The sequence below is a fragment of the Pleurodeles waltl genome, chromosome 3_1 (genome assembly GCF_031143425.1).
Source record: "Pleurodeles waltl isolate 20211129_DDA chromosome 3_1, aPleWal1.hap1.20221129, whole genome shotgun sequence".
Classification (NCBI taxonomy): domain Eukaryota; kingdom Metazoa; phylum Chordata; class Amphibia; order Caudata; family Salamandridae; genus Pleurodeles; species Pleurodeles waltl.
Genome location: NC_090440.1, coordinates 431,208,981 through 431,233,431, shown reverse-complemented (window position 1 = coordinate 431,233,431; position 24,451 = coordinate 431,208,981). Strand labels below are relative to the sequence as shown.

Genomic DNA, 24,451 nt, shown 5'->3' with positions numbered 1-24,451 from the left:
AAGCTGTGGGTACGTACCTCTGAGTTTGTTGACTCTGTGCTCGCTGTTGTCCTTCATAGGCACCGTCCGCTGGGACATGTGAGGAGATGGCGGCATCCTCTGGTGTACAGACCGCTGGTGGACCTGTCTACAATGGAGGAAAGACATGTGATCATCACCTACAGGCTTGATCGTGCCCCAATCGTGGAACTGTGTGCCCAGTTGGAGCCAGACCTGATGTCAGCTATCTGCCATCCCACAGGAATCCCCCCTCTAGTGCAGGTGCTGTCAGTACTCCATTTCCTTGCAAGTGGGTCATGACAAACAACAGTGGCCATAGCATCAGAGGTGTCCCAGCCTATGTTTTCCAATGTGTTGTCCAGAGTGTTGTCTGCCCTGCTGAAACACATGCGGAGCTACATCATTTTCCCTCAAGTGGAGGATTTGCCTACAGTGAAGGGTGATTTCTATGCCGTGGGACATATCCCCAACATCATAGGTGCCATTGATGGGACACATGTGGCTTTGGTACCCCACCGCAGGAGTGAACAGGTGTACAGAAACCGGAAGAGTTATTATTCGATGAATGTGCAGATGGTGTGTTTGGCAGACAAGTACATCTCCCATGTGAATGCCAAATTCCCTGGCTCAGTGCATGACGCTTACATCCTGCAGAATAGCAGCATCCCTTATGTGATGGGTCAACTCCAGAGGCACCGTGTGTGGCTACTAGGTGAGCACCTGGAAGCAAGTCAGTGGGAATGGTTGTCTGGGTCTGGGAATATCCCTACAGGTTAGTATGTGTCTAACAGTTGTCCCTCGCCATTTGCAGGTGACTCTGGTTACCCCAACCTGTCATGGCTACTGACCACAGTGAGGAATCCCAGGACAAGGGCAGAGGAACGCTACAATGAGGCCCAGGGGTGAACTAGGAGGATTATAGAGTGGACCTTCGGCCTCCTGAAGGCCAGGTTCATGTGCCTCCATATGATAGGTGGATCCCTATTCTACTCACCAAAGAAGATGTGTCAGATCATCGTGGCCTGCTGTCTGTTTCACAACTTAGCTTTGAGATGACAGGTGCCTTTCCTGCAGAAGGATGGTCCAGATGGAGGTGTTGTGGCAGCTGTGGAGCCTGTGGAGAGTGAAGACGAGGAAGCAGAAGAAGAGGACATCGACAACAGGAGCTCTGTGATACTGCAATACTTCCAGTGAGATACAGGTAAGAATCCAAACCTGCCTACTACATGTACTTTAACACTACTACCTCTCTACTGTCTGTCGTTTTCACCCAGTGTATGGTCACTGAGTTGTCACTTTCCCTTACGATTTCACAGATGTGGGTCCCACTGTGTGACATCTGCTTTGTTTCCTCATGGACTAGAGCTGTGTGACATAGGTATGTTGACATTACAATTGAAAGAGCATTTTGACACTGTAATTGCTAATACACTATTTCGAAATCACAGACAGACTCCAGATTGTTTTGTGCTTTAAGGGTGTTTTTTTAAGTGCTCAATATTGGATGGTGCTGTAAAATGGTGAGGGGTGAATGTGGAGGAATGTCCATGGCAGAGTCCAGTCTATTAGTCTCACAGGTGCATTGCCCAAATGGGCATAGGAAATGGAGCTGGGGCAGTTTGAGGATGGACAGGGTGACAAGGTGGGACAGAAGGATGACAATCAGGGTGGTCTCATTTCTTGGCGGGGTTCTTGGCATCGTTCTCTGTCTTTGTCCTGGATCTCAGGGACCGTTTGCGGGGTGGTTCTCCCTCTGCATGGGGTGGGGTGCTGGTGTGGTGGTCCTGTGGCTGTGCCTCCTGTTCACTAGCGCCGGCGGAGGTGGTGGGCAGTTCATCGTCCAGGCTAGTGTCAGGGGCCCCTTGTTGTGTCACAGTGTCCCTCCTGGTGTTGAGTACTTCCTTCAGCACCCCTACGATGGTGCCCAGGGTGGAATTGATGGATCTGAGTTCTTCCCTGTAGCCCAAATACTGTTCCTCCTGCAGCCGCTGGGTCTCCTGAAACTTGGCCAGTACCGTTGCCATCGTCTCCTGGGAATGGTGATAGGCTCCCATGATGTTGGAGAGGGCCTTGTGGAGAGTGGGTTCCCTGGGCCTGTCCTCTCCCTGTAGCACAGCAGCCCTCCCAGTTCCCCTGTGTTCCTGGGCCTCCGTCCCCTGGACCGTGTGCCAACTGCCACTGCCCCCAGGTCCCTGTTGTTGTTGGGGTGGTGGGTTAGCCTGGGTTCCCTGTAGTGGTGGACACACTGCTGCTTGACATGTCCTGGGGACAGAGGTTTGGGCCCACTGGGTGGGTGCTGTGCTGGTGTTTCCAGAGGGGGCAAGCTCTGTGGTGGCCTGTGACTCTGTCAGGGGAACCGACTATCCAGAGGTCCCAGATGGGCCTGGCTGGTCATCTAGATCCCGTTGGACAGAGCCGCTGTCATCAGTGTGGGCCTCTTCTGTTGGTGGTGTGGACATGTGTGAACCCTCCTGTCCGGTGACGTTGGTTAGGGGTCCTACAGGGGTATAAAAGGATGTTTATTGCATCTATGTGTGCCATGGTTTGCAATGGGTGGGTGACCATGTATCCCAGTGCTTGCATTCCTTTGTGGGACCTTGTGTGATGGTGGTTTAGGGGGTGTATGGGTATGTGCAGTGGCCATGCTTTGGTGATGGGTGTCCATGCTTTGCTGTTGCATGCAAGGCTTGCTGTTGGGATGTGTGGTTTGTGATATAGGGACATTTGTGAGGAGTTGGAGTGATGGGGGTGAGGGCGAGGGTGGGGGTATTTGATAGCATGCAAGTAGGGTGGGGGATGTAATAGTTAAGAGGTGACTTACCAGAGTCTATTCCTCCATCTACTCCTGCGAGGCCCTCAGGATGCAGAATCACCAAGACTTGCTCCTCCCATGTTGTTAGTTGTGGGGGAGGAGGTGGGGTCCGCCGCCAGTCCGCTGAACCACAAGGTGGTGTCTTGAGACCACGGAACGCACCTTCCCTCGTAGGTCGTTCCACCTCTTCCTGATTTCATCCCTATTTCTTGGGTGCTGTCCCACTGCATTGACCATGTCCACTATTCTTCGTCATAGCTCCATCTTCCTAGCTTTGGAGGTGTGCTGCACCTGTGATCTGAATAGCTGTGGCTCTACCCGGACGATTTCCTCCACCATGACCCTGAGCTCCTCCTCAGAGAACCTGGGGTGTCTTTGCCATGCCAAGGGGTGGTGTGGGTGATGTGTGGGGTGGCGTGTGTAGTGATCAGTGGGGTGAGATTTAGTGGTGTGTTGTGTGAGGTGCGTGGAAGTTATGTGGGTGATGGTGTTGTGTGTCTGTGGATGCTTGGTAGTAGGTTGCAGTGTCTCTCTCAGGCCTTCTTTCGGTATTTTGGTTGTAGGGGTTTGTGGGTGATGTGGGTGTGTGTTTTATATTGTAATGGATGTGTGGGTGTGTGTATGTGTATCAGGTGTGTGTATTTTGATTTGTAAGAGTGTATGTATTTTGAGTGCGGTGGTGTGTACCACCAATGGAATACCGTGGTTGAAAGTCCACCATGTGGATTCGTGGGTCGTGATAGTGTGGGCGTATTTCTGTTGGCGTGACAGTGGAGGATTTGTTTTCACCAGTTTATCACTGACCTTTGGTGTGGCGGACTTGTGTGGGTGTCTCAATTCTGGCGGATTCCGAGCAGTGGGTCATAATGACCGTGGCGGAATTCCACTGCTGCGGTGGTGTGTTGGCGGTCTTCTGCACGGCGGTAAGCAGCTTTTGCCGCCAATGTTGTAATGAGGGCCTGTGTGCTTAAAGTTGTTCTATTCTAGCATGATTTTCTCTTAGAGCACTTTGTCACCAATACACTCGATATCTGTGACATGATAGGATGGTCTCACTTGTCTTTGTTGCTTCTGCTGAACTGAGGGCACACCCACTCCCCCCCCCCCATATTGAGGCTGGCTACTGCCACGTCTCAGGGCTCTGGGCTTTTTCCTAACAATATAAGGAGTTGGCAGCTCTTACCTGTCGCGGAGGAGTGGTCAGCCTCAGAAGGTTAGTGCCAGCAGTTGATCTTCTTTACCTGCGGCCCTCCCAACTCTGAAATCCACACCTCATGTCCATGAAGGGTTGAGCAATGCATGGTAGGTGGGCAAAATCAAACTAAAACACCATGCATCTCAGCCAATGAAGCACTGCTGTCATGCTGTTTATAGGATTGACTTGGACAGATGACCATAAAGCTACATCTGAGACTGATGGGGCTGTATTGCTTGTCCAGCTCACTGACTGCTATGTTTAGAGAAAATCATAAACTGTGCAGGTCAGGTTGGCCATACGCAAAATACCCTCCAACCTGACATGCACAGTACCATCAAAGAGCCATAGCTGCTGTTCTCCAAAAAAGCCATGCCTACTACTGTCTGCCGGGAGACCCCGCTCGATGTGTTGGCATACATACATTTTGTATGTATAGTATTGCATATAAGTAATGTAATGGCTGCATTCAGGCTGTCAATTCCACGACGCCCCTTTGTTGAAATCGCCACTGATTATCAGTAATGTATGTATTAGATTGTCATCATGTTTTTTGCTTTACGTTGGACAAGAACAGAATGTGAACATGTCAGGCATTTGTTATGATATTGCCTATACAAGTTTGCACACACAATCTAACATTTAAGTACATATCTACATCAGGATGTCTACACAAACAATAAATTTTGCCTTATAAAAGCACCTTGTGAAACCAAGGCCATTAGAGCGGGTTCCACCCAGGATATTCCATCTATACTGCATGTCACTTTGCAGCAGATCTCACCCTTTGCTTCTCTACGGAGCCTTACTGGAGGCAGATCTTATCCTAAGGTAACGGGGTTGGGGCACTTCTCATGGACATGAAACAGGCAGATTAGATTTATCATGCCTTAGGATCGCAAGTACACTTTATGGAGGAATTTGCACATTCACGTTTATTGAAATATCTCCTGATTTTGTTACTTCTCGTTATCCTTTTCATTGCAGCTCATGACTTTTATTACAGATTCCAGACTTTTAAAAACATGTCTTGAAAACTATCCTGCAGCTTCTTTCTTGCCTGTGTGTGTGTAAGAGACTTATTGCTAACAAGAGAAAAGGGTAAGACTTGTTCCACCACGTTTTCACTGAGAGGTTTTCAGAGTCCATGCACTAGGCTGCCAAAAATCACCTTTACTATTTGTGTTTTGGTGAGGTGCTGCCAGAGAGCTAGAAGGAATGTGGCAACAGTTGTCAACTGGTGTAGGAGTGACTCAGTCATCTACAAGCAGAGGTGCTGTCGCCCCTTATCCAGCAATCTTGTAAAGAAACAAGAGTCCTCACAACATGGCACCACCAACGATGGTGTAGGAACCAAATTATGAGTCTCCTGAGTATCTCTGTCTCACACACACTAGGTTAGCCTAAGTACCATTCTACAAAGACATCCGTGGTCTTAGGGGTAATCCTCCTTAGTTGAATAGGGAGTACCTATCTAGACTATAGGTTGGTGAAGCTTGAGCCTTAGAAAGGGCTTATTCCCCAGTTGGTGTTCCCAAATCTGATACCTCCTCCTTAACATGTTATATGCCGTAAACATCTCAGAGAACTTTATTCTTGGGTCACTTTTCCTGAAGTAAATGACAATTTAAATACATTTCACACCTACAGAATAGCGAACGTACCACAGTGGTACCGAGCTTACAAACATTTGGAAATACCACTTTCTTATCAAAACCATAAAAATTGATTTAATGGAGCCCTTCAACATGTCATACAACCCGTGAGATTACATCCTTTAAGTAATAATGGTCCAACGTGGCCCACGTTTCCCACGTACACACCACATCCGATTGTGCAGGATCAGCATGTAGCTAACATATGCACACTTTATAATGAGCTAGTAGCAATATATAGACAACTAATACAGTTCGTAATGTGGACTTTGAACACTGCCCCAGCGAGGGCTGCTCCAGCTGTCTATCAATTGGTCATTACAAGAATTAATCCTCAAACAGTACACTCAATAATGGGAAAAACACCCACAGAACAGGAAAAGATTCTGTTCTGGATAGGACAAAAAACAAATCAGCTGGAAGCAGTGTTTCCCCATTTTGGTCCCCAAGATAAACATACAATTCTCACAATGTTTTTGCCATTTGGAATGGCTCCCTCAATAGAGGACGGCGCCACTTGGGGTACAGTTTTCACCATAGTGTACACTACCTCACATGGTACTTGTCACTTGTCAATTTGCCTGAAGTGTTAAAGCAAATTCAAAATGAATACTGGGCAGCCCCGGCCCTGGACTTGGTGATGAAACTGATGCATTATTTTAACACAGTCTCCTCAATCATCTTAAGCAATATTAAAAGAGAAGCAGCAGCATTAGCCATTTGCCAACAGCTCCGGGAGATTCCTCAACAGAACCAGGAACGAGAGCTGCCAAACATCATTTCTGAAACATTTACTAGTAAAGTTCAGAATAGTTTGGGGGGGCCAGCTCAACTAAACCCCTAAGAAAGGTAATAACAAGCACAAGAGGGTTCTAAAAAACTCTGGGACAAACAAAAACTAAATAAAGACAAAATATTTCAGAGAGGAGAATCTCCACAACCGGAGACCTCTGAAAGAAGATAGAGGGGGTCATTACGACCCTGGCGGCCGGCAGTAAGGTGGCGGTAACACCGCCAACAGGCTGGCGGTGTACCGCCAGAAAATATGACAGTGGTGGAATTGCCACGGCCATTCCGCCAGCCCCTCCAATATCCCGCCAGGATTCCGCCTGGCGGTCATAATCCCCAGGGCAGCGGTACAAGCACCTCTGCCCTGGGGATTACGAGTCCCCGACCGCCAGCCTGTCCTTGGCGGTAAACACCGCCATTTAAAGGCTGGCGGTAAGGGGACTTGGGGTGCCCCTGGGGGCCCCTGCACTGCCCATGCACTTGGCATGGGCAGTGCAGGGGCCCCCAGGCATAGCCCCGTCGCGCACTTCAAAAATCGACGGGTGCTACTGCACCCGCTGCACATCAGCATTGCCGCCGGCTCTATTAAGAGCCGGCAGCAATGTTGATGTGACATTTCCACTGGGCCAGCGGACGGTAACACTGTTACCGTCCGCTGGCCCAGCTAAAATGTCATAATAGGGAGCCAGGAATACCGCCGGCAATGGCGGTATTCTGTCTCCCGCGGCCTCAGTGGTCTTTTTACAAGACCGCCGAAGTCGTAATGACCCCCAGAATCTCCGAAATAGAAAAACTTCTGATAGATACCAATATACTGAAACACATCCCTCTTGTTACTTTCACAATACAATGGACAAACAGAGTGAGAGAGAGGGCTGGTCAGAACATCGCACTGACTACACAAAGCTAAAGAAGGACTCACGATGTTCCACAGATGCTTATGTTAAAAAGACGGACAAATCTCTACAATAAAAACCACAATTTAAAAAGAAAATGGTGGCAGCAATTTCCACTAAACATGCCAGCAATGCTAAGAACATTATTGAAGAACAGGACATGGGCAGTGACTCTGCTAGACAGTGTGGCAGAAGTCACAATTTGTTGCCAGATTCTTAGAGATCATCGGGATGCAACAGCAACTAACGACTTTCTCATCATAGAGACAGCGGACAGGCGTGTCTTCCCACCTGATAGGGTTTATGAATTAAATATTCAGATAGAGGGAGTTATGTAGAGCGCACAATAAAAGTAATCTTTTTCAACTGTGATATTCTAGTGTTAGAAAAAGACTGACCACCTGAATTTGTCTGCAAGCTCCCACATGGGGAAGATGTCATTTTGCCTTCTTTCTCAGTTCTCATTTCAGATGCCGTAAAGGAAGCCTATGCTTCTGATTGGCTTTTGGCGCAGGATCCCATGCTGTACCGCAAACACATAGGGTGAGATAGAAATGTCCTCTACCATGTAATACCTATTAGGTCAACACTCCAGTCTCAACCTCAATATCCCATTAAACATGAGGCTAGAAATTCTCACACAACTCGAGTACCAGGGAGTAAGTGAACCCTGCGTCTCTGCATCGCAGAACCCGTTATTCCCGATAGCAAAACCAGACCATTCATATAGATTTATATATATATGAAACGATTACAGACACAGTTACACACCCACAAATGCAATACAAAATGAACGCAGCAAAGCACTAATGAACAATATAGTGTGCAAAAAATACAAAACAGCCTTAAGTATTTCCAATGTTTTTTTCTATCAAAATCTACTGCCTGAAAGTTGGGATCCAAGCACTTTGGCTCATTAGGCTTGTAGTGTTACTTTTGCCATTTACCTTAGGGGTATAAGAACAGCTCAGAGTTTTTTTCAGCCCGTTAGTAACATCAATATTTCGTTATATTGACCCCAAGGCGTTGTCCTATGTGGATGATATGTATCTCACAGATGACGACCTCAACATTCATCATGCCAGGGTAAATCAGATCATGCTTGGATTCACTGCCCAGGGATATTAATTCAACTTCAAGAAAACAAAAATTGCTTTTTCTCAATGTCCTATCCCTGGGATACATGTTATCAGATGAAGGTGAGAGCCTGGCCCACACTTTCTAGAGGAATGTGCATACCTTCAGCCACCAAGTTCCATCAAGAAACTACAGTCATTGCTGGGTTTCTTCAATTTTGGCAGAACATACATTCCTGGTTATGCACAACACATAAAACCACTTTATAACTTAATTCATCCAGATTTTTCAAGCAGCATTGGACACTAGAACATACATGCATTCTCAGAGAACTTCAGCAGGACATGCTAGAAACAAAACACACACACACAATAACAGAGGAAACCTGGTTATCAAAATAATTGCTGGTGCCATCGGGTTCAAATATGTAAATTTCAATGAGAGTGACACGGTACCCATAGCATACAAAACTCATTTGTATTCAAATGCAGAACAATGTTTTGCACCAACAGAAAAAATACTTACTGCTGTACAGGTGGCAGTCATTAAGGAGAGGCCTCCAGCCCAAGGGAAATGCATTATTGTTGTAACCCCGGTACTATCCTTAGAGGCTGTTACCAAAGGAAGCATTCCTAACACTAAACCATTACATCCACGATGGATTCAATTGGCAACCTCCCTGACTGCCACTGATGCTGATTACATTGTTTACCCAAAATTACAAACACAAGAATTTACCAAATATGAGCATGTGTACCAGACACCTGCTAACATGCTAACATACTACCACTGGATGAATACAAAGCTGTCATTTACACTGATGGTTCAGCATAACCAGCTAAAGGCATTATACATCAATGTTCAGCTGCCTGCACAGCCATAAGCGGGTATTGAGAGATGGTGTATTCCACCCTCACAATACCTACATGAAGACCTAAGGGGACTGCACTGCAGAACTGCTAGAGCTTAGGGCTCTAATCTTGACACCAGAACATACAGATCTGAAACAGCCCACACTAATTGTGTGTGATTTGTAATATTGTGACCAGTCTTACAATGATTATCTCAATAACTGGTGTTTGAACAGGATTAGAGACTCCGAGAGGAACACCATTAAACACAGAACTTTGTGGGGGAGGGTAGCTGATCTTAAGGACAGACTACCAGATGCTCATGTAGTACATACATTGGGCCATCAACGTCTAGGAGTACATGTTGTAGGAAAAAGTTTGGTTGATGAAGCTGCCAAATTCGCAGTAGCTATGGCTTTTGTTGCTGCATTAACTCATTCTCATATGAAATTGGATAATGAGACGCTAGCTGCTGTGAAGGTTTTGGCTAATGGGCAGCCTTTACCAAAAAACATACCCTGCAAAATATTCATACCTTATTAGTGCTCAAAATGATGCATTTGCAACCATTCCAGGGGTGGGAGCTCGTCTGATCCCCAACCAAGATCAGAGATTAAATCTCATTAAAGCAGCGCATGGGGGTATCGCTTCTGCTGATGCAGGTGTGGCAACCACAATTTCTCTTTTGCAAAAACACTTTTGGTGGCAAGGTCTATACAAACAGACCAAGCAATATGTCCTTTGAAGTGACATTTGCCAACAAATAAAAGGATCCACCATTTAACGCCCCCCTCAGGCATCCTTCTTAGTGTCAACCAATACAATGTATGTACCTTGACCATTGCAGTCCCTTACAACCTGGTGGTACATACACATATATCTTAGTTGCTGTTGATTTCTTTTCTAGATTCCTGTGAATCTGCCCACAATGGTCGGCTGATGTTCAAGCTGTTATCAAAGATTTGCAGTTCATTATCAGTACATATGCGGTTGCAGTATTCCATTCAGACCAGGGCCCTGCTTTTGCCTCTAGGGCATCCATGGACACCATGAGGACAATGGGTGTTGAGCTCCATTACTCCTCCCCCACCATCTTGATTGTAATTTGGTTGTGGAGAGGAGTTATTGAGACTTGAAGCAATCCTTATCAGCAAGGGTATTAGGTTCAGGCCGCAGTTGGCTTCATCACCTATACGGGGTCCAGCGAGCATTAAATAATCTGCCCAGAAGGTCCTTGGAGGGGTCACACCCCTTATGAGGTCTTATTTAGGATACCTATAAATGTCCCAGATCTTGATGTTCCTGTCATAGGGGTGGCAGACCACACCATCTGACATGAATGAATGTGTCACTCTTTACAGGAGCTACAACAATTTTGAGATGACAAATCATCCGCCTGTACTGCCACCACAGGTGCAAGGGATTTGCCAACTAACATACTAGCACTGAATCAATACCAAACCATCATTCTGCTACAAGCTGGATCCTTAAAGTTGGGGATCTGGTTCAAGAAGAGATTGCAGTGAAGAAGGAGTTTGACCTATCCTACAGAGTACCGGTTCCAGTCCCAGGAATACAGGGTAACAGAACTGTCATCTTAACCACCACTGCCTGATTCCAAAGGGAACAGATTTGTCTCAATTGACAACGTCAAATTGCACTATGTGGCCGATCCTGCACAGTAGAGCATGAGGTCCCTTGGGTAGTGCCCGCTCCCCTCTTACTACCCAACAGGACAAACCTCTACAAGCACCAAACAATGCTACTGTAAGCACCAATGTGTACAACAATGGAGGACAGAAAGTGAATTTCTGTAGATTCCAGTCACCACTTCAATGACAAGACGTCTAAAATGTGGAAGTATGTACTACTCCAATTCAACTCAGACAGATGGCATTGTCTACTATGAACCTCCACAACAGGTAGATCATCCACCAGCTCTGCATTGGCTACTGTGTTTGCACAGACTGCTTCTGGTTACTTCATCAATATTGATGACTTTTCTTCTGACTCATCTGCATCTGCAACAGAAACTGTATCAAAGACACGTAAATTGTACACATGGCTTAAAAATAACTATTTGGTATTACCTGTGGATACTATTGACATCGCTTGCCTGTCTGCTTTGGATTGGTTTTGCCATTGTTTTCTTTCTTTTAATAAATGGTCATTATTTTCCTGAAAGCTCTGCCGTTGAGCCAGTGGATGAGGCTTTAACATCTTACCTATCTACCGATAAAATTCAAAGAGACTTGTCCCTTGTGAACATTTCAGCAGCTCCTATTCCAGATGGGATTGTTTGGGATAAAGTGCCCTTTGGCATATACGTCCCACTGAAGTAATTCAAATTTCATATGTGTTTAAAATATCTGTGACTGACAGTATTACACCTAGTGTTGTTTCCGATGACCAAGATGTTAAAACAGTTGATTCTATGCTTTATGAGCTTGAATACTGCACTCTATTTGATAGCGAAGATGTGTATATGAACACAGCAAATGATGGGGAAATGTTCTGTTATAATCACTGTGGACATTGCTTTCTGAATCGAGCTTGAAAACCCAGATCAGTTTTCAATTACACACAACAGGAGCACGGTCTGACCCCATCTGAGGGGAGCTCCAACACATATATAGAAAAGTTTTCATATTTCACTGGAGATGACACTATAAATTCTGAGTCATATTATTTCAAATTACTGACATCAAAAACTAGGAAAATATTGCTAGTCAACAGATTCAGATTTCTTTGTTTCAAAACTTGCTGTTGGAGGTTATGAGTACTGGAAAACACTATTATTTGAAGAATTAATGAGATTGGCAGTTATGGTGAAGGGAAGCTTTGTTTAGAGCATGCCTTATTCCTTTACAAATGATATTTTTAAATGAAACTGTCCAGCAAGCATCTTACTTGGAGTTAGCAAAAATAAAAGAGATGAACATGCCCAGCATCCCCACACCAGAAACATTTCACAATTGACAAACATTTTAGATGTCACTGAAGATCAGCTCACAGCTTCTGTTCAGAATGGTACCTTTAATTCCTCACTTTCAAGTCACAGTGGGTGTTTATTGTGGCCAAAAGACACAATTGTTGCCAGGCACGTTGTGTTAATTCCTCAACGGGTTTCAAAGCAAGCCTGTCAGACCCTCGCTATGTCTTGGGTGAGCTCTGGGGTATTGTCACTACATTCAGTGTGGGTAAACTGTGCCAACAATATTTGTGTTCTTCCACCTTGGCAGCTGTAAAAGTACATTTTAGTCTCCTTTCTGAGGAAATAGACTTACAAGATTCTTGTTAGGACCTAGGAAGCCACACTCAAAATGTTTCCTGTATGCCATATATAATGAGATCTAAAAGCTTTCTCGAATGGAACCTGCTGCACGTTTTAGACAGATAGAAAAGGAAAACATGGAAAAGGCTTTAACTGTTGTTGAAAATGGCATGAACACTTTTGTCCAACAGAATTTACGCCTTAAATAATATTGTGTCATAAGCGATTGATAGAATTCAGAATGATGTCCTTTTTACAACATGGGCAAAGTCAGCTGAGTTCCATCATACAGTTAGGTTGTGTGCCCTAGAAATACATAAGTAGTAGCAAATTATTTGCCAGTTTTAATTTGTCCATGCAACAACAGATAATGGCTAGCAAAGAAATTTGTTACATCATGCTTAGCAGTGAAAAGTTAGAAAAGTAGCATTTTACTATGGCAGAAATTCCCTCAGCAGCATGGGTAATATATGGAGTTATAAATCTGCCCATTTCCACCTTCGCTTCACAAACTGCTCAAAACATTTGGCTGTAGGCAGATATGAGTGGCTAGGGGATAGTTACATACACGAAGTGTGGGAGTTGCCTTTTGATTTCAAATGTCTGAGGGGCGAAACGGAGGTCTTTCTTAGCGGAAACAAATGTGAGACTACTGTTAGTCATTCTATGATTTGTAAGCAGGTGTCCTAGCACGTCCCTTTGATTTGTCCAGTCTTTCAGACACTTTCAAATGGAAGTTATGAGGTTCTGAACAAAGAAAGCTGCTGCAGTATGAAGCTTGGAAGTTCCTATGTCATTTTGGTTTTTCAAAAGTTAACTTGTTGCAGCCATGGTTTATTCTCCCCCCCACCACAAGAGATAAGAATAGCAGGCATGTGGCCATACAATGCTTCTTCCAATGTAAATTTTGACAAGCTGAGCAGACCAAAGGCGCTATTGTTTCAAAAACATGTGGCCTTCACTTTGGCCAGAGAGTTGTACGATCTTCAGATAGAAAGGTCATCAGCTGAGATACAGTACCTTATCAATACCAATTTTCACAGACATTTTGTAGAGTTGGTGAGCAGAATTTTCAACACTTCTAGTACGGCAGGGGTTGTGCACTTTCTTAAGACTGTAGGTTCTAGATTTGTCAGCACTTTCCAGACCATGTTTGGAGCCATACTTTCAGCCATACATTCACTCTTTTCAAGTTTCTTTGGCAGATTCCCAATTACTTAGATATTGATTGGCAGTATAATGCTGCTGCTATTTTTTCTATGCAGTGGCTGTCCTAACTCAACAAAGTGGAGTGATAGAGCTACCACCAGCCCAGCTGTGTTGTGATCACATAATGCAGTACTTAAGAGCTTCTTTCCTAGAGAAGCTGGAGTATGATTGGACCTTCCGACCAGTACTAACATTCATGCATCTGGTTTTCTACTGCATTTGGTGCACCTTCTAATTGGCACCAAGATTGCATCTTGCCATGCCGCCTGTGCCTCCTGTGGAGAAGGGTCTGTTAATGTTCTTGATGAGGGTTCATTCACAGACATGCCCCTTGAGACTAAGGCTGATTCGCAAGGCATATTATGAGCCACCGCTTGTGGATCTCCTGGCTCCAACGACATTTGGCACAATGGACGGTGCCACCTCAGTAGGTCATTCTGTGTTTGTGGTTCCTGCACACTTCTGCTCCGTGGATCCCTCTGCTAATCCTCTGATTCATCTATTGCCTGTAGAAGTGGAGTCCTTTCTGGTCTCAACCTCCTCTGATGACATCGGAGACTTTTTGCAATACCATGATTATTGTTGCTGCTACCACTGGTTTTTTCTCCAATTGTAAAATATGACACCAAATTGCCTTCAAATTCGGCCTGTCTTCTCGCCTGCTTTTCTTGTTGTTTTTGACATTATGGCCCTCATTATTAGTTTGGCAGTCTTTTCAGCAGAACGCCAAAGCCATGGGCGCCAGGAGACCGCCAGTGCTGGCAGTCTTCTGACCACTATGTCATGAGTACTTAAGGATTTCTCCCACAATTTTGGCGGGAATCCTCCAGTAGTCGTGCTGGCAGTCTGGGCTGTTCCACCACCGGCCCCGCCCCACCAAAAGGACTCTGCCTTCCGAATTATGACCTGTAATACGGCCTGGCAATGTCCTGATTGTTGCTTTTGACATTATGGACCTCATTATGACTTTGGCAGTCTTTTCAGCAGAACCCCAAAGCCATGGGCGCCAGAAGACCAACAGTGCTGGCGGTCTTCTGACCACTATGTCATGAGTACTAAAGGATTTCTCCCACAATTTTGGTGGGAATCCTCCAGTAGTCGTGCTGGCGGTCTGGGCTGTTCCACCACCGGCCCCACCCCACCAAAAGGACTCTGCCAGACAAATTATGACCTGTAATACGGCCTTGCAATGTCCTGATGGCAGGGCGCTTCCCGTGGTGGAAGCACCTGTTCCCTGCTGGACGACCTCCTCGCCGGACAAGGTATGTTGATTGTCCATCAAGGGAGTGGGGTGGGAGGGTGGGGGTTGTTGTGTGTGCATGTGTGAGTGGGTGTTGTCTGTGTGTGTGAATGTAAGTGTGTATGCGTATGTGTACGAGAGTTTGAATGCATGTTTGAATGCGTGTGTGCATGCATGTGTATATGCGTGTTTGTATGGGTATATGATTGCGTGTATAATTGTTGAAGTGAGTGCATGTTGGAATGTTTGTGTGCATGCGTGTATGAATGTGTGTGTGAATGCGTGTGTGTGAATGCGTGTATGATGCATGTAGGTGAATGCGTGTATGTCAGTGTATGTGAATTAGTGTATGCAGGGTGCGTCTGGGGGTGTGTGCGTGTATGCAGGCGGCAGGAGGGTCTAGTATGGAAGGTGGGGTGGGGAGAGGGGGGTCTGGTATGAAAGTGGGTGGGGGTCATGGCATGGAAGGGGGTTCTGGTATGGAAAGGGAAGGTGGAAGTGTTTGGATTACAAGGGGGTGGGAAGTCGTCTACTGGTGACAGGAAAGAAATTTCCTGTCACTGATAGCCTTTCTGCCACGGTTTTCATGGCGGGGCTACCGCCATGGAAACCCTAGTGGAAAGGCAACTCTTGATACCGCGGTGGTCTTCATTGGACCGCCTGGTCAGAGATGCTAATCTCCGGCCCGGCTGTTCAACCGCCCTGGTGGTACAGGTGGGGATGTGGCCACACTCATAATGTGCCGGTCTGCACCACCCGCCTGTCGAGGGTGAGATCGCCACCATGGCCCTGGCGGTCTTCAACTGCCAGGGTCATAATGAGGGCTTATATTGATTATGTATGACTTTAAATTTGATTTTAGTTTAGAGCATTTTTAAACTTCGGCCTTACCACCCTTGTTTCAGCAATAAGGGAGGGTGTTGTGAGTCAATTTGAGTTTGCCTGTGTACAGGAGTTTAGCTTAGCTTCGGCCTGCAGGCCTGTGCCCTTCTACCTTTATAACATGCTTATCTTGACAATGCCTCACTACTACCAACAACAATTTTAAGCTTACCACCATTACCATTGTCATGATGAGGATTGTCATTACCACCACAGTCACCATTACGAATGCCACCATCATTACCACCACCATTACAATATCATCACCATTACAACCATCACTACCATTCCCACCACCATTACCATCCATTCTTACTTCCATGATCACTCCACAAAATCCACCACACACTACCGCTATCAACGTTATGACCACTGCAGCCAGTCTCAGCACCACTATTATCATGACATCAACCTCAACCACCACTACCATAACCTCCACTACTTATAGCAGGTCCACCACTACCACTATCACTCTCCCTACTATATCACTTCTGTTATCATCAATATTGTCACCATGGCCACTACTATCTCTGTTGTCACTGACATTACAAACTCTATCACCTCCACCACTACCAGTACCATCATCATCACTACCACGACTGTCACTGCTACCACTATCACTAATATCACCCCTATCATCAATATACCCACTACTGCGACTATCATCACCACTTTACCAACATCTTTGACATCATCACCACTATCACCACCACAAGTGATATCATTACCATCAACACCAGCACCACTGCTGCTACTATACCAATACTCTGTCTATCACCACCATGACTTTAGCAACCATCACAGCAGTCACCGCACCACCACTGCGATTACTATGATGTTCTCATTGGTTTATCTTTAAGAGTATTGTATCTTTGACTGAGCTATAAATGTAAACAAGTAGTTGCAATTCAATAGGTCTTGCATTAGCGAGGGTTAGAGCTGTTGGCATTCTAAATGATGACAACTTCACATTTGGGACCTAATAAACATTTAGCCATGCAGCACATTAAACCTTTATCAGAAAAAAGCTATGTTTGTGCATTCCTTCATCTACAGAGCAACGCAGTAGAAATAGACTTTGGAAGAAGCATGGTCATGAAACCACATATTCAGCCCCTAGAGGGCATAATCACATAAAAAAGAAGACTAAAGAAAATTGCAGTATATCCATATAATCAGCTCTTTGAGGTCATAGTGTTTTACTAACTGTATTTAACCGTGGAGTCAGTGGCACAAGGGTTCAGGGCAGCGGGTCTTTACTCGATGTCCCTGTGGAGTCAGCAGCAGAAGGTGCATTACCACTGGCTGGATGTCCCTATAGATCCAACAACAGACGGTGCAGTGCCACAGGTTATGGCTAGAGGTCCCTGTAGAGTCAACAGCAGAAGGTGCAGGACTACTGGCTGTGGCTAAATGTCGCTCTGGAGCTAAATGCACTCAGAGTACAGTGTCACAGCACAATGCCAGAACTTCTTCTGATGTCAGAAGCCCAGAATGTCCCCAAACCCGGAAACGGCTGGAGAACCACCAGGTCCGCAGTGAAATTGCTGAAATATTTAGCCATGCCACACATTAAACCTTTATCAGAAATAAACTGTGTTTGTGCATTCCCTCATAGGTTTGGCATTAGACTGTAGTGGTCTGAACAGCCCCTACAGAGCACCACATTAAAAAAAGCATTCTGAAGAAACATGGTCATGTAACCATATAGTCAGCTCCTAGAGGGCATAATCACATGAAAAAAGAATGACAAAGGACACTGCAGTGTAACCACGTAATCAGCCCCTTGAGGGGATAGTGCAATACACATTTTCAGGCCTAGTAGGCCTTTTAAATATTTAACTGTGGAGGCAGCAGCACAAGGGTGCAGTGCTGCAGGTCATTACTAGATGTCGCTGTAGAGTCAATAGCAAAAGGTGCAGTACCACTGGTGGTGGATAGATGACCCTGAAGAGTCAACAGTAGAAGGTGAAGTACCACAGGCTGTGGCTAGATGTCCCTGTAGAGTCAACAGAAGAAGGTGCAGTACCACCAATTGTGGCTAGATGTCCCTGTGGAGCCAAAACCACAAAACCCTGCCAGAACTTCTTTTGACGTCAGAAGCTCAGAATGCCCCCCAAACCCAGAAACAGCTGGAGAAGTACCAGCTCCTAAGTGAAATGGCTGAAATATTTAGCCATGCTGTACACTAAACCTTTATAAAAAATAAACAGTGTTTGTACATATATTAAACCTTTATCAGAAATAAACTGTGTTTGTGCATTAGCAGAAGATGCAATACCACTAGTGTTCCTGTGGAACCAACTGAGTAGGAGTGCCTTGGGGCACTTATCATCCTTCATCTCTTGGAGAGCATAGTGCATTACACATTTCAGGCCAAGCAAGGCCCTTAGAACACAAGCTTCTCTCAGTAATAATAGTACATTGAATTAAGATTTCTGGGCCCCCTCTAACCTAGTGTGACCAACAAGATGGCATGGACATAAAGAGCAGATCATTTTTAATGTTTTGGTGGTGGTCCAAAAATGTGTTGTAAAAGTAATGTGGGCAAAGCATTATGGTGTGAGTTTCCCCAAGTGCAGTGAATATTGTAGTATCGGCTCTCCTGCTGTACGGGGGAACGGCTGTTGAGGATTTATTCCTGGGCCGATTTTGTGCTACATAAAACCACAAAAAATGTACAAAACACATGCACAACACAACTAAATGTAATTACTGATTATGTAAAGTAAGGACCAAGTGAAGGGCAAATGCAAAAAACGAACCACAGGCGTGAACACAAGTGCTTACTGACAAACACGAGAGGCAGGAAACAAAGAAAAATAGTCTGTCCAAGCAACAGAAAAACATTCGAGGCATAATTAAACTGTACGTGGCCGGTGCTCCTCAGTCAAGTACAGGAAGTGATATAACGGCTGCCAACCAGTTAGGAGGCAGCAAAACAAGAGCAACACTGCCTTCAACATATCGTAAGTGGTAGGAGGGAACAAAGTCCTATACTCCATCCAACAGGTCTTGCAGACAGTGCATGCGCGCTGTCTATGCTCAGCCTAAAAAAAGATGGTGTGGGCATATTTGTGAGAGCCAATGTGCATTTCCTATTAGTAACCAAAAAAGACTGGACACCTGGACTTTGCCAGTTGTTTTTATTATTGATGCGTTATTTTGGTGCATATAAAGGACAACCCAACCTGCAATCATTAGAAACAATATATTGAGCTCTATGTAGAAAGGTAAATTTGCATGTGTAGCTGTACCCATGTGTTAATTTACTCAGGATTTTTGATGCAAGTCTACACTTTTTCACTATTCAATATTTTTGTGTGTAGATTTACACCTAAGTACAACCTTACATCTCTTCACTCACTCGGTTTAGGGGGTGAAGGCATCTAAGAAATAATTATTTTAAAATGATTTACATTTTTTTTGAATATATAAAAGTTTAAGTTAATTAGTTTTAGAAAATAGGTTAATTATTATTATTTTTTAATTATAACATATTTAAAATTTAATTGAATGTAACTTTTTTCAAAACTACAACAAGTATTTATTTGAAAGCCAAAATAATATATTTAATATTATTTTCTATAGGGTGTTATATTAACTCCCTGCTGTGGGAAAGTCCTCCTTTTTGCCCTGGTCACCCTGAAACTTTTTGGACAGATACTGGTGGTTACTGACTCTTGGCTGTGCCCTGGGTACTGCTTACCAGTCCCAGGGCCAGTGCTCTGAGTAAAGTGTATTTGCAAATTAGGCTAATTAAAATTGTCAGTATCAACCTACCTATAAGTCCCTAGTACAGGGTAGGGCATGTGGGTTTAGGGACCCCAGCATAGCCACTGCTGAGGTGCCCAGTGTCATTATCAAGGCAGGCCCGCCTTGCTGGCTGCTTTTAAACTAAAGTTACATGCAAATTCGACTTTGGAATTAAATGTACTTTCAAAGTCTTAAACTACCTTATTTTTACATTTAAGTCACCTCTAAGGTGTGCCCTATGTGCCCCTAGGGTTGGTTGCCATGTAACTATAAGCAGAGACCTTTTAAAATTGTTTTATAAGCCCTGGTGAGATAAAATAGCCATATTTGTTTTCCCTCACTGTAGTGAATGGCCTCCATATGCTAAAATGGGGCGACTTTATTTTAATTAACAAAGTCCCCTTAAGTGTCAAATAACTTGGTATCATATTAATTGTTATAATAAATCCCACAACTTACAATTATTGGATTTAATATAACTCATCCAGGTAAAGAGTTTTAAACTCTACCTGAAAGTTGCCAACTTCAGCTCTGTAGTGGCATTCTCTGATAGGCCAGCCTCTGGTAGCCTGGCCAGGCTGCCTTGATGAGGTGTGAAGTGGCATGGGCTGAACACAAAGAATGTGCCTGGGGAGGAGATATGCTTCAACAGATGGAGAAGCAGGAAGGGGGAGGGTTGCCAAACTAGTCTTCAAAAGAAGAGAAGGACATTTGGAGCAACCCAGCACCTCCTTCACTTCCTGCAACCTCAGACAATTAGGTGCCCTCTTGATTAGATTAGGAGAGGGCAGGAGAGGGGTGTGATTAGGGTTTTAGCCATACAGTAGGTGGGCTCAGCCAGATCTAACTTCCAAAAATCATTTTCAGCCATGATGGATTCTTGAAGAATGTTGCTCCCTGGGATTGATTTTTGCCACACTTCCCAGGAAGTGGTCATCACAGGGGGAAGGACCCTGCATCTGATTGGAGAACCAGGACCCCCTGTTTTTCACCCAGGAACAACACCCAGCACATACACCTCAGATCCCTACAAGGAAGAACATCAGGAGAAGGACTGCCCTGCTGGACCCCTGACCTGCACCTGGACAATGCATTCGGAAGGACTGCACCAGCTGCACATTTGAGCATCACCACAAGAATGACTTTGCCTGGCTTCAACTGGTTCAAGGAGGGACTCCCTGTTTTCTACAGGTGAAACATTTCTAACCAGATTCCCCTGTCTCAGATCCTGATGAACCTGACCAGCTCACCACTGCCCAGTGGCCAATTTGGAGTTAGAGCCAGGTGCACTCTGGGAGTTTTAGTCCACACCCTCAAGGAGCAGCTCAGAGCTTCTGGAACCTTGGGATGAGCTGTGGACTCCTAAAAGACCTTATAAGACCCTCTGGAAGAAGATCCAGAAGTCTGGAGAAGATTGGAGAACTTTTTGGAAAAGACTCCATAGAGGGACCGACCCGCCACCGCAATTCTAGCCAGCTTGCCTCAACCGCAAACTGGCCTGACTTGCAGGTTCATCCCGCTGAAGAAAATCTCGGAAAAAGTGACTAAGTCTGAACATAGAAAGTTGACCTGCACCTCTCGAGTAGTGTATCCAAAGAGGGCTCCAGGGGCATCGGATCAAAATTCAGGTTCGCCCCGGTCAAAGGATATTCATCTCGAAAAATCGTCTAAGTCTGAACTTAGAATTCTTCACCAAGGGCTCCCGCGACACGTATCCAAGGAAGGGCTCCAGGGTTGTTGGATCGGACTGCTGACTTCGGTCCCTGAAGACAATTTTCAAGAATATGACTAAGTCCAAAGGTAATCATTTGACCGAGGCCTCCCGCTTGCTGTAGCCGAGAAGGGCTCCATGGCGGTTGGCCTTAATCTTTGACTGTGCCCCGATCGAGGTGCGACCAGATGACCAGATTTGCACTATTCCTGTCTATGTGCTAAAAAACACTACATCTTTAAAAATTCAAATCTCCAGTTCCCCTTATACAATTCTTTTTCGTATTGGTGTAATTTTAAAGCTAGAAATATTTCCTATTTTTACAAATTGTTTTGGATTTTAAACTGTTTTTTGTGTTTTATTTAATTACTGTTTTGTGATACTTGAATGCTTTACACTTTGGCGGTCATTCTGACCCTGGCGGTCAAAGACCGCCAGGGCGGAGGACCGCGGGAGCACCGCCGACAGGCCGGCGGTGCTCCAATGGGGATTCCGACCGCGGCGGTAAAGCCGCGGTCGGACCGGCACCACTGGCGGGCTCCCACCAGTGTACCGCCGCCCCATTGAATCCTCCAAGGCGGCGCAGCTTGCTGCGCCGCCGAGGGGATTCCGACCCCCCCTACCGCCATCCAGATCCCGGCGGTCCGACCGCCGGGATCCGGATGGCGGTAGTGGGGGTCGCGGGGCCCCTGTGGGCCCCTGCAGTGCCACTGGCATGGGCATTGCAGGGGCCCCCGTAAGAGGGCCCCTACATGTATTTCACTGTCTGCTGCGCAGACAGTGAAATACGCGACGGGTGCAACTGCACCCGTCGCACAGCTTCCACTCCGCCGACTCGATTCCGAGCCGGCTTCATCGTGGAAGCCTCTTTCCCGCTGGGCTGGCGGGCGGTCTGAAGGCGACCGCCCGCCAGCCCAGCGGGAAAGTCAGAATTACCGCCGCGGTCTTTCGACCGCGGAACGGTAACCTGACGGCGGGACTTTGGCGGGCGGCCTCCGCCGCCCGCCAAGGTCAGAATGAGGGCCTATGTCTCCTAAGTTAAGCCTTGTCGCTCTCTGCCAAGCTACCAAGGGTTGAGATGGGGTTAATTTATTGAGACCTATATGAACCTAGTGGGAGTTAGTGGCCTATTGCTAAGTGTAGGTATTTACGTGCTCTTACCAATAATCCACTTTCCAACACCTGCCTCCATTAAATTCTGTAAGAGTGATGTGCAATGCCAGTTAGTGGCCATGTGTTTTGCTAGATTTATTCCAGTGAACTGCTGGAGTACATTTGCTATTAGTTTGGTACTTTTTTTCTGCTGTAGTAGCTTTACCAAATCAAGTTTCTCTTTATTGATAGATGTTTGTATTTATATATAATTTCCTAAATCGCTCCTCACCCCTAACTAAACCTCACCCATTTAGGAACATGTGTTTTTTTCTGGTTTGTCAAATAGCATGTCCTGTTTCCGATGTGGTTCTTATTTCTAATTGTTTGATATCATAGTAGCAAAAGATGTGTTCTTTCCATCCTGAAACAATAATTTGTTATATTTTAAAGGTTTCATTTTGAAATTGCCCATCTGGGGTGAACCTGCTGATGAAAACTGCTTTGATGATGTTGTTTACTGGGAGGTAAGATGCATACAGAACTTTAGCTTGTAGAAAAATTATGACAAGACACAGAAGTACATACAGAAAAACAAATTGTGTGCATCATTGCAGATCTATATTGTTTTCATTTGGATGATACTTTTGCCCTCAAGCCTCAAAGTTCTTCACTAGCTACAGAGATGACCTATAAACTGATACTGAACTATAGGAAGAATCACAGGGCCTGATTTTACGTTTGATGGACAGGATACCCTGTTTCAACTTTGACAAACCTTGTGTCAGGAAGACAATTAAGTTTCTGAAGGCAGTGCCCATGATGGGAAACATCCTGAACAACTAGGTCTAAACCACTACTTGCCTGAACCACTACTTCTAAACAACTAAAAAGTCTCTACAACTAAGTACTGAACAACTACTGTCTGAACAACAATTGTGCCTGAATAACAATTGCATGAACAACTAATTTTAAGGTAAGGTTTTCTTTTTGTTTTTTATGGTTTATTAATTGTTTAGACTATATATATATATTAGTTGTTCAGGCAATTGTTATTCAGGCACAATTGTTGTTTAGACAGTAGTTGTTCAGTACCTAGCTGTAGAGACTTTTTAGTGGTTTAGCAGTAGTGGTTTAGGCTATAGTTGTTTAGGACCTAGTTGTTCTGTCACATATTCCCCATGATGGCTTCACTGATGAAAATCTACCATCAGTGGCCTGACAGAGTAGTGACCATTGGTGTAAGAACATCAGACTGCCTGCCCTGTTTAGAATAGGTAGCCTGATTTATATTTTCTGTTCAGGACCACCTGTGAAAACCTGGTGGTCCCTCACAGAAAAATATATTAATGACATCTGCACCCTGGGAGAAAACTCCCAACTCTTAAACAAACTCCCAGTTTGGCAGTTTGTTTTTTAAAATGGAAATATTTTGCTGAGTGGTCACCTGAAACATGGATATGAGGATGCATTTCACAATAAAATAGAATGCCAAGTCACGTAATTACACCTACTTTAGCTGACATTTTAGGTAAAATCAAATTATACAGATTTTGCAGTAGAAATAGAGAGGCACTAGCAAAAGACGTATCTACAGAAATAAATAGTTGACTAATTACATATTCGGAGTTACGTACCAAGCAAAAAAGCAAAATACTGTGAAATTACAGAGGCAGGGCCCTTGTAAGTGTGATATGGTAAATTTAGATTATTATTGGAAATTAATTTTTTGTTTACTGCATAATATATTTAGTTGCATTTTGCCTAGAAGAAAATGTCAAGCCACAATTCACACACATCCTACAGTGCCTCACTATAAATGTGAATACCTTTATTTTCTGTCTTAATTTTGAAGTTAATACAATATTTTTGTAGGAAAGTGGAGTACTATGTGGTGTGGGGGTTAATCCTCTAACAATACCCCAAATATGGTCCTTGAATTCACACTAATAAATCCTTAGCTTAGTACTGGTAGTGTGGCAAAGAGCAGTCAGGCTTTAATAGTGGAACGT

At 44.9% G+C, this 24,451-nt stretch overlaps 1 protein-coding gene across 2 annotated transcripts in view; it reads left to right on the top strand.

Moving 5' to 3' along the window:
* RHCG (Rh family C glycoprotein) overlaps nucleotides 1–24,451 on the top strand; it is a 384,997-nt gene that overhangs the window by 317,286 nt on the left and 43,260 nt on the right. For both annotated transcript variants that reach the window (XM_069222700.1, XM_069222699.1), the window contains exon 9: nucleotides 22,893–22,966. In XM_069222700.1, coding sequence (XP_069078801.1) covers nucleotides 22,893–22,966 — 74 coding nt within the window. The remainder of the gene's footprint in view (nucleotides 1–22,892; nucleotides 22,967–24,451) is intronic.